Genomic DNA, 11,092 nt, shown 5'->3' with positions numbered 1-11,092 from the left:
TCTCGGGGCTCATCTACGAGGAGACGCGCGGCGTCCTCAAGGTGTTCCTGGAGAACGTGATCCGCGACGCCGTCACCTACACGGAGCACGCCAAGCGCAAGACGGTCACGGCCATGGACGTGGTCTACGCGCTCAAGCGCCAGGGCCGCACCCTCTACGGCTTCGGCGGCTGAGCGGTATTTGCTGTGCCTTCCTTTACGCCGAAACCCAAAGGCCCTTTTCAGGGCCAACACCTTCTCACGTGAGAAGCTGTAATGCTGATTTCATTCCCTAAAGCTAGCGTGCTTTGCAGACTTCCTAGGCTACTTAACGAGGAATGGCTTTCAAAATGAGTGCTTTCTATGAGGTAACTTGCTGAAAGACTTCTTAAAGCTTTGTCTAAGGCGTGCATGAGCTTTGGAGGTATGGTTGATCAGTAAACGCTTTAGAAAACAACTTTAATTCGTATGTACTAAAAGCGAAGTTGGAATAAGAATCTATACAATTATCAGTCATTAGCTCCCCATTTCTACCTAACCTCTTGCCAAGTTTCCAAGCAACTGTTTCTGTCTAGATTTACCTATCCTGGATTCAACATACATAAAAATATCTAAAATCAGGCTTAATAACAGTAATGCAAAATCTTTAAAAAGCGGAAAATAAGGTGATGCAGACTCCCTAGTGACCACATAAAACAGTAGAACTGCCACTGTGTTTGAGACCATGGATTTAGGAGGGTAAAAAGCCTTGTCTTATAACAGGAGGTGGTGGTTTTGAACTAATAAACTTGTGGTTAGCAGGTCATTATGTCACTTGGATTCATTACCTCTCTATCAATCTCATCTCCCCCACCCCACCCCCAGCATAGCACAGAATTTAACTGCCAAAAAGAAAGCTAGAAATTATGGAGAGCAAAAAGGCTGACCTGACAGGAAATGAGAGTCAAGATTGAAAATTTTGCATTTGTTTAACATGTCAATAACTAAGTCGACCGCAGGCTAATTACATGAGAATCTCTGGGAGAGGATTACTTCAAATAAGCCTCATCAGCATTTCTCATTGACACCTGGCTTCATGGGCCTTTTCAAATCTGGGGCCAGAAGTCACTTGAAGGCCTTAGATGTGCCCAGCTTTTTCAATCACCTCATACGCCTGTGCAAACTGGACAATGAGTGAGGAAAACAAGAAAAAAAATAATGCATTTGAGTGATGGTGCTGGCAAAGAATATCGGCAGTACCATGGACCGCCAAAAGAACAAACATCTGCATGAAACTTCTCATGTCCCCTGGACATGTTACCAGGAGAGACCAGTCCCTGGAAAGGAGATTTTGCTTGATTAAATAGAGGCTCAGCACAAAAGGAGGAAACCCTTAATGAGATGGCTTGGCACTGTGGCTACCACAATGGACTGAGACATGAACATTGTCTGGGCAAGGCGCAGGACTGGGCAGTGCTTCTCTCTGCTCTCCGGAGGGTGGATATGAGTTGCAACCAACTTGGTGCATCTAACAACAACAAATATCTTCTTATGAATATCAGTTTTGAAAAAAATGGAGTGGCAATATGTAGGACTCAAAATAAGGGCCATCATGAGAGAAGAAGATTATATACTGAAGATCCAAGCGAAATAAACAGTTCTGCACCCAATATCAACTTTAAATAAAAGCACATTCAAAGGTAGCTGAACCCTCCTATTAGTCTTTATTTTAAAGAGAAAATTCATACTCCGTTAGGAATTCAACTTATCGAGGACTCCTTGGCACTGTAGTGGTTTTCCATTGAGCTGGCAAACACCACCAGGTCCAGGGTTTGAAAGTACAGTTGTTCTGAAGGAGAAAGATGAGGCTTTCTACTCCCATAAAGAGTTCCAGGCCCAGTTCTGCCCTGCCCTACGAGGTCCTTAGGAGGCAGAATGGACGCGATGGCAGAGAGGAGCCCTGGTGGTGGAGTGGGTTGTGCATTGAGCTGCAAGTGGAATTGGAATCAATTCCATGCCAGTGGGCTTCGTGGTGGTGTTTATTTTTCTCCGTTAGTTCTCCCAAGAGAGGCTTCCGTTAATAACTCCTGGGTTCACCTTATCTACAGTTGATGGCTTAGATGTTGTTATAATAGGTCTTGCTACAAGCAAGTGTACAAGGATTTACAGAAATTCAGCCCCTTCAAAGGAAGGGGAAGATAAAAGAAGCAGTCACAAAAGTGCGGTTGGCAGTATGTCAAGAAACCACAGTTGCAGACCAACTCGTTTACAGGAGTGGTTCAGGGCCATCTACCAAAGCACTCATGATGTGCCTTATAACTGAGCTACTGTTACAACCCAGTTCCATCAGGGATGCACCTAGTCACTTCCCTGAGGGAGAAACTGCCCCTCCCTGGACTGGCTATGGGAATGACGGTCATCACATTCAAACATGCTCTGCCAGAGGGCGAAACTATTCATGATGCTGTTTAATGGTCCATAAGAAATTCAGTGGGAAAAAAAAAATTTAAAAAAAAAAAAGAAAGAAATTCAGTGGAGACTTAATCTATATGGAGATTTACAAGTGGATTTTTTAGCTAATGGATTTTCTAGTGTCAATACTCTATGCCATTGGATTTATGTCCACTCACAGCGACATGGGCGTATAAGACAGGCTAGACCTCTCTTGTGTTTCCCCTTAACTGTTTCAGGGAAGAGAAAGCTCTGTTTTTTTCCCACGAGCTTCTGGTGATTGTAGCCGAAGACACAAGCAATGTAACTGTAGCGCTCAGCAAGGGTTTGAGCACTTTGATACAATGTCTTCAAACGATAGTAGGAAAAATTCCATGATCTTTTAATTCCATTTTTCCCATGAATGTTTTGAAGTCCCCTCATGTTATTCACTGATAATATGATGCATCTATCTAAGCGGGGACGTAATTTCAGTTCTTGCTTAAGGCTCTTTTGCTATGTGAAATTCTGGTATGAATGAAAACATTTAATATCCTATAACCTCTACAGCAGCCCCTTGTTGTTCAATGGTTTGTGTTAGAAATTAGCAGCTTAAGCTTTGGAGTTAGAGGAAAATCTGTTTTTAAATTAAGCCTCGACTGATTTCGGCTAACTTACTTTTTTACTTTCTATGTGTTGGCTACTCATTTGTAAAGTGATATTGGCATAATAAGAAAGAGTTTAACGCCCCCCCCCCCAAAAAAAGAAACAATAGTTTAATCTCTTGTGTTACTATACAGCAGACGTATGCAAACTTTTGAGACCGAAGAGCTGATTTTGTCTCTCAAAACAGTTTAAAAAGTCTTTGAGAGTCACAAATATATTTCTTATATATAAAGAAAAAAAATCACCATTATCTGAATAATAGCCTTTAAAATTTTTCTATTTTACTTCACAGCATCATTTATAAACCAGAAGAGCCACATATGGCTGGAGAGCCGAGGTTTGCCCTCCCGCGCTATAGAGAATCCACCAAGAATCCCAGGTGGTGGAGTGATTAAGTGTTGGGCTTCTAACTACAAGGTCAGCAGTTTGCAATCACTAGCAGCCACGTGGGAGAAAGATGAGGCTTCTGACTTTGTACAGTTACAGTCTTGGAACTTCACAGGGGCATTTCTACTCTGTCTGCATGGACTTGATGGCAATAGGCTTGTTTTTGTTTGTTTGGGTCACTGTAAACATTAATAAAGGTAATTTAAACAAAATGCTTTGCACAGTGACTACTTCTTTCTTTTTTTTTTTTGTATATAAGAAATAGCTTTATATACAAGAGCAATTGAATATTGAGAAAACATCCCATCCCAGTGCAGATCAAGTCCATAAGTCCGATATTAGCCCATATGTCCAATACCAATCTATAAATTCCTCTTCAGACTTATGCAGCACATGCAATAATGCCGAATGCAGGAGGATCACAGGCTAGTGGATCTAGTGGTGGTGTAAGCTTCTTAGCACTGGTGTGGGTCTCCATGTGGCTCCTCCAACTCCTGGGCTCTAGCGTAGCTCCATGTGTCTTGTCATCAGGAATACGAAGCAGAGAGAGTGTGTCTGGCCTTCAGGGAGCTATTTATAACCTCCATGCCTCCAAATGAGGTCATCAAGCATTGACCTGATTGACAGACTAGACTCCACCTCTTCACAAGTTGACAGGAGATTATGTAACTGCCACATATTTCAAACTTTGTTAGAAATATAATTTTATTTTTATTTTTTAATTTTTATTTTTACTGACTACTTCTTTCTATATTCTTACTACAGCTAATACTTACATTTAGTCTGTGTTATCACTATTAACACTGAATCAACTTTTATTTTTAACTTGTGCTTATAGATTTAGAACAATTTAGCCTGTAAATAAAATGTATAAATATTTTTAATGTTTATTAGCCTGAAACAAAATAAGCCTCTTAGATTTCAATTGTGCACATATAAATATTTTTATATTTTGTAAAGTATTGTATATTTTGAAGCAATTTCTAATTATCAATGTAACAGCTATGTTGGAATCAAAGAGTGTTGTGATCAAATGGTTCAACATTAGGCTACTGGTTGAAAGGTTGGAGGTTCAAATCCAACCATAGGCATATTCAAAGACCAGCCTAGCAATCTTTCCAAAAGGTCAGGTGCTTTGCAAACTCCACGGAGCAGTCCTATTCTGACCCACAGGGTTTGATGCTTCCATGAATCACAATCAACTTGAAGGGACGTCAGAAGAACAACAGAGGTGGACATGTAGGAGCTAAATATATGTGGAGCGAGATCATGTTAATGGGCTCATTGCTGCTCCTTTACAACCCAAACCCTACCCTCAGACACTCCCACACCAGTACAGCTAACAGCTATGTGCATGAACTCATTGCAGTAGTAAGCAAAGATAAAGTTATAGACGCATCAAAAGCAACCATGGAGAGAAGGGAGTTAGAAAGGCATTTGGGGGGAGCTTCATAAATATGTATGTATTGCTGGATGTCCCTTAATCTGGACCCCTAATTCCCATCCCTTATTCGTTTCTATGCTTTTTAAAAAAATTTATTATTTTTTGTAGTTCCTATGCTTTTTCAGAGCACCGATTTCCCCATTCACTCAATAGGCTGTTTCATTATTCGACTGGATAATTAATACTCAACAAACCTCAGTAGTATCTACTTAAGTGTGACGTTGAAAGGTTGGAAAAGGAAGCAGGATGTGGGCCAAATTAACAAAGTCATCCAGATGGTTTACCATATCAAGTGATAGTAATCCCAAAACCAAACCCACGGCCATGAAGCTGTTTCTGACCCATAGTGACCCTGTAGGACAGGGTAGAACTGGCCTTGTTGAGTTTCCAAAACTGCAACTGTTTGGGGAGTAGACAGCCCCATTCTCCTGAGGAGCGGTTGGTGTATTCGAACCGCTGACCTTGCCTGACCAACTCGTAACCACTACAACCCCAGGGCTGCTGATATTGTTACGAGGTGCCACTAAGTGACTTTCTGTCACAAAGGAACTAAATGCTTCCCAGTCCTTCGGCAACCCCCACGGTTGCTTGCAGATGACACACTTGAATTTCCACAGGTTGATTTTCCAGTTAAATTCTTTCCAGCGGTCTCAGTCCCTCTGATTTTGTTGATCTTAAGGCTACATCATTTGCCTTCCCGAGACTGGAAGTCAAGCATTATGGGGGCAGACAGTCCTATCTTTCTCCTGTGGAGCAGCTAGTGGTATCGAACTGCTGACTGTGGTTAGTAGCCCAACTCATAACCGTTATGCTCCATTACTCCTGACTTAGGGGCCTGGGAACTAGGATCTTAGATGAAACATTGCTACTTCATAATTGTCATTTTGCTACTGTTATGAATCAGACAACCCCTGTGAAAGGGTGTTCAAACCCCCAAAAGGGTCGCGACCCACAGGTTGAGAACTGCTGTTTTACGGGACTAGAAAACCGTATTTTCTGCTCTCAGAGGGGCTGGTGGTTCTGGCTGGCAGTCCATCTCATAACCCCCGATGCCACGAGAATAGTCGGTACTTTCTACGATGAGATTGGCACTAGTCAATTTTTAAACTCAGCTAATGTGTGGAATTATGAACAATGGTATGTCACACTTAAACATTTTATTTAAGACACTAGCATTCATGTTTCAATCTTTAAATCACACCAATAATTATAGTGGCATGATTTTAAGTTTGTGATGGTTGGCTCTTTGGGGGAACCAAAACAATGCACTTAAGCAGGTGTTCGTAATTCCCTCACCACCATCAATGATAACAATGGTATGTTTTATAATTAAAGATTGACCAGCATAGGAACTGTGTCATTTATTCTACTGGACATTCCCAGTTTTGAGCGAATGAATTGTTTAACATTTAACAAAATCTACCCAAATTGATTTCCATTGAGTTGATTCCATCTCATAGTGCCACTCTGTAAGGCAGATTTGAACTGCCCCATAGGGTTCCTAAGGCTGTAATCTATAAGGAACATGATTGTCACATCTCCCTCCACCTTTGCATTAGCAGCCTACCACCGTCATAGGGTGCTGCCTAAAATTCACAAAAACACATAACTTAAGAAGAGGAAACAAGCAAATGATTAGTTCATTGAAATCAGGATTTGAGTCATCTAACATCAAATACCATAATAAACTTCTCATGACTACTGTGAAGATGATTTTGTTCAAAAGGACATTATTTGCACGTGATTGCCGTTGAGATTTAAACATAGAAAATAGAAATACTTGATGAGATTCTGAAAATTCTGGTGGATTAGAAACATAATGGAAACTAGTCTGAGGAAGCAAAGACACATTACCTGATGATGTGCACATCAGGGGGAGTATTGACGGCCTTTCGTGAGCTGAGGGGAGGTTGTAAAGAGATTGTTGAGGACAACGGACAGTAAAAGAAAACAACGATTGAGCAGCACTTGGAATAGGAATCAGATTCAACGTGTGATCTTTTGTTTGGTCTTTCTAGTACTTTTTAAAATTACTTCTATTGGAGGCTTTTACATCTATCACAATCCACACAATCATCCGTTGTGTCAAGCACATTTGTACACATGCTGCCATCATCATTTTCAAAGCATTTTCTTTCTACTTGAGCCCTTGACATCAGCTCTCGCCCCTCCCCGTCTAGTGCTTCAATAAATCCTTGACACTCAAATCAATCAGGGATGGTTACTTGATTGCCATTTGTGCTCCAGTGTAACAAAGTATTTACAAATTAGTGAGATCAGGCATCACTTTTTGCAGCAAGCTATCCTATGCATACATTTTGTTACATAATTATTGGGGGGGTCAAGTCTACCTTCTGGAAGCTTTTCAAATTATGCTAGGTGAAAACCTCAATTACCTCTTCCCTTCCTCTACGAAATCACAACTATTAAGTGTTTTGAAATCACGGAGTTTGGGTCATTAAAGCAGTGCCGTCTGGATCTCCCGCGAGGTGACGGTCGAGCGCTTGTTCTAACGCGCCAGGCGGGACGCCTCGCCTGCGATGCGCTCGAAGATGTCGTTGACGAACGAGTTCATGATGCCCATGGCCTTGGACGAGATGCCCGTGTCGGGGTGGACCTGCTTCAGCACCTTGTACACGTACACCGAGTAGCTCTCCTTGCGGCTGCGCTTGCGCTTCTTGCCGTCCTTCTTCTGCGCCTTGGTCACCGCCTTCTTGGAGCCCTTCCGGGCGGGCGCGGACTTGGATGGCTCTAACATTGCAAAAGCAGCTTTCATCAACAAGAAATGAAAACACTGGAAGAGTATCCTCCCTCATACAGTTTATGCAAATTAGGCAAAAGCTAATGTGCTGCATCTGATTGGTTTTATTTGGAGTGACGTCAGCTCCAAGGTTTGTCCAATGAAAATAAAACAAGTTCAATGACTTGTTTCCATTGGTTAACATAAAGTTGCAAATTGAACCAATGACACTGCTTCTCTTTCGCGCCTAACATAGTTTATAAAAACAGCTGCCAGTGAAATTTAACTTCATTCAGTAGGCCACTCCTACTTTTGGTAGCAGTCATGTCCGGGCGTGGAAAGCAGGGCGGCAAGGCTCGCGCCAAGGCCAAAACTCGGTCGTCCCGCGCCGGGCTCCAGTTCCCGGTGGGCCGCGTGCACCGCCTGCTCCGCAAGGGCAACTACTCGGAGCGGGTCGGGGCCGGCGCGCCCGTGTACCTGGCGGCCGTGCTGGAGTACCTGACGGCCGAGATCCTGGAGCTGGCGGGCAACGCGGCCCGCGACAACAAGAAGACGCGCATCATCCCGCGCCACCTGCAGCTGGCCATCCGCAACGACGAGGAGCTCAACAAGCTGCTGGGCAAGGTCACCATCGCGCAGGGCGGCGTCCTGCCCAACATCCAGGCCGTGCTGCTGCCCAAGAAGACCGACAGCCACCACAAGGCCAAATAAGTCGTCGCAGAACCAAAGGCTCTTTTTAGAGCCACCTACACCAGCAATGAAATAGCTGTGACACACTTACTTTGCATACACTTTCTACAGAATACGCCAATGGCCGTGTGAAAGATGCTACCACGAATTAGATCTCCATTTAACAGTTTTCCTACAAATGATTGCTTGTCTTTTTAAACGTTTTTCTTGCCATTCAATTTTATTTACCTTTCCGTTTCACTAAATTTCTCACCGTTGACAACTGTTACACTTCCATTGGCAATTTGTTCCAAATTTGGGCTCAAGCACTACTTGGGGAACTCAACATATATCCTCATAAGAAATAGAAAATCTAATAACTGCTTCAGAGGCCTCTTGTTATACTTAGAAATTAACTGAAGGCTTGTGTAGAATATCACTCCTTGGATATGCTATTGCCAGCTAGTTGTCTCTGGTTGGTTAAAATGAACCTTCCCAAAGCCAGGCAGCCTCCACATTTCCCCCAGCCAGCCATTAAGTGGGCTTGAATCCTCAACCTCACAATTTCTAACACAATGCCTAACCCCCTACACCACCAGTGTCCAAGAGTCTTGGGATGGGAGAAAAAATCTTTCGTAAAGACTAAGGCGCCTCTAAGGCAGTATTTCCTCCAAGTTCAGTGCGCGGGCCCGGGCCTCCCTGAAATTAGGGTCAGCACAGAGCCGCAGAGCCACCTGGAACCTCACTTCTGCGGGGCTTAAAAGGCCCAGAGACTGGAGAACCAGTTGGTCCCAGATGGGACCCAGAACCCACTTGTAAGCAGCGCCCTCTCGCTGCCAGAGACCTGAGGGCCACCTTAAAGTTGGGCTGGTGTGTGGGCACCCACGTGTTAGGACCCTCAGTGAGTGGGTCTGGGAAAGATTCGTGTGGGTGAAACTTCGGCTTCGTTCCCTGTGGTGTGTTTACCGGAAGTGAATCGAAGGAGGATAAGGGGGTCGCAGTGTACTTTAGTTTTGTCTTGACTTCTTTATACCTGCCACTCAGTTTTACAACCTAGGGGGGCAGGACTGAAGTCTGTTTCAACCCGGAGGACCAATATCAGACGGAGACAAACGCACGGATATTCTATCTTGTGAGACCTTGGGCTTCAGCTACACATCCCCAGTTTGGGGTCTAGCTGTCTTGTGAGAGATCTCATGGTGTCTGGCTGGGTACGCATCTCCTCTGGAAAAAGGTGTCACTCTCTGGGCTTGCTTTCTTGTGTCGGTTGAAATAAAATAGCAGGAAGCATGAGAGTCTCCCTCAAGTATGTTGAATTAGCTCAGAAAATAGCTAACTAGTAACTGGGCAGTATTAGCAAAATTCTGAATCTTACTTCCTTTGTCTTTCTCTAGAATATATGTCCTATCGGGGAAGGGCCTTTGGTAGGCTTCATTCACTGCTCTAGCTCCAGTACCCGGAAAAACCCCGACACAGTAGTGGCTCAACATGTGTGGACAAAACGAATGACTGAAAAATTAAGTGTAAAACGATGCCATATCAAATATTGCCTCTAGAGGGCGATGGTCTCACAAAATAGAATTTATTCGTTCACATTTGAAATCATTGTAAAACCTGCTTCAAAGAATGCTCCCCCCAAACCCACCCCCTTTATTTCTCTTTTTAATGTTGGAGGTTCTGCTTTGGTACGAGTTCGGTAACACAGATGTATTTCCTTTGTCATCAATTAAATGTATGGCAAATTGCTACATTACGCAGAAAAGGTATAAATATGATGTAACTAAACCTCTTCTAAAGACTTAGCTGGTCAAAACACCTGTCTACTTAAAAGTGAACCTGGGTTCAAATTTTAGCGGGGGGGGGGGGGGGGGGGGAGGGGTAGGGAGAAACACCTAATTAATTGAATTTTGTGTTTTCAATGGTATGTTGCCCCTAAATGGGGTGATTTTTAAAAATCATAGCCCTTGAGCAGTTGTCCTGACTAGCTGCTCCAGTCATGAAGGGTCTATTGCTAGGGAATAAGATCAACAATTTGAGGGGTTGCGATGAGGAGAAAAGTAATAAGATTCATCGAGCTGATAGGCAAACAATAGATTTGCAGGACATGGAGGGAAGGATGGTTACCAAGACTAAATCTATAATTTGTGCAAAAATTCACTTTCTGATACAGAATAACAAAATTCTGTCTTGGAAATTTGGTCTCAGATCTCTTTGTGAATCTAAAGATCTTGATCTAAATAATGGAATTTGCTTATCAGGGTCGTGCAGAGACTACATAAACCGTGTCATCTGGTTTTGAGTCAGACTGTTTTGAAATCAGGAGCCTGCTGGTGAAAGTCAGACTTGCACCGTTTTACCTTGTACAAGGCTAACAATTGTCGTATTTCCTTGCCCCGCATTAAAAAGATCAGAACTCCGGGACATCTTGAGGAGATATTTGAACAAAACGGAGTATGGCTTTCTTGGACATGAAGGGGCATTGTGTGCACACGCTCCCGGGTGTCTGCGTAGTGCTGAGCGCACACTGAGCTGCACAGCTTTGCGTGCAGAGGCCGCAGGTGGTGCAGGAGTTCCGTCTTTCGGTGTCTGTTCCCTTCAGCGGTAGCTGTCATTCTTACACCTGACCTCCTCTCTATCTGCCCCATGATCCCGATGTTGGTGTCCTCGTGGTATTCACCCCAGTTCCCTTCCACTCACTCCCAAAGAAATTGGAGCAGAGAGCGAGACACACACCTAACTTTAAGAAACCAAATAACCCCCCAGAAGAATTTACTTCAGAGGACAGCACTGAAGCTGCAG

The 11,092-nt window shown here is 43.5% G+C and overlaps 2 protein-coding genes and 1 pseudogene across 2 annotated transcripts; 2 read left to right on the top strand and 1 right to left on the bottom strand.

Annotated features, from left to right (window-relative positions):
• Window positions 1-5: 5 nt before the first annotated feature.
• On the top strand, window positions 6-173 carry LOC101661442 (histone H4-like; the record flags this gene model as incomplete). The annotated part of the gene is made up of 1 exon (XM_004712529.2): window positions 6-173. A coding segment is annotated over one exon (168 nt), but the record flags the coding sequence as incomplete, so codon positions are not given.
• A 7,169-nt stretch (window positions 174-7,342) lies between these two features.
• Window positions 7,343-7,642, bottom strand: LOC101661753 (annotated as a pseudogene).
• A 306-nt stretch (window positions 7,643-7,948) lies between these two features.
• LOC101642907 (histone H2A type 1-D) lies at window positions 7,949-8,335 on the top strand. Its single transcript, XM_004712501.1, has one exon. It carries the CDS (start codon window positions 7,949-7,951, stop codon window positions 8,333-8,335), a length of 387 nt encoding a protein of 128 aa, XP_004712558.1.
• The last annotated feature ends 2,757 nt before the right edge of the window (window positions 8,336-11,092 follow it).

This window comes from Echinops telfairi, unplaced genomic scaffold (assembly GCF_000313985.2).
Source record: "Echinops telfairi isolate 266 unplaced genomic scaffold, ASM31398v2 ScPeMD7_5868;HRSCAF=6743_0, whole genome shotgun sequence".
In the NCBI taxonomy this organism is placed as follows: domain Eukaryota; kingdom Metazoa; phylum Chordata; class Mammalia; order Afrosoricida; family Tenrecidae; genus Echinops; species Echinops telfairi.
This window is presented reverse-complemented; position numbering and strand designations above follow the sequence as displayed.

Excerpts from the sequence above, each read along its gene's own strand:
- LOC101642907 (XM_004712501.1), top strand. The coding sequence starts at position 7,949 with ATGTCCGGGCGTGGAAAGCAGGGCGGCAAGGCTCGCGCCAAGGCCAAA.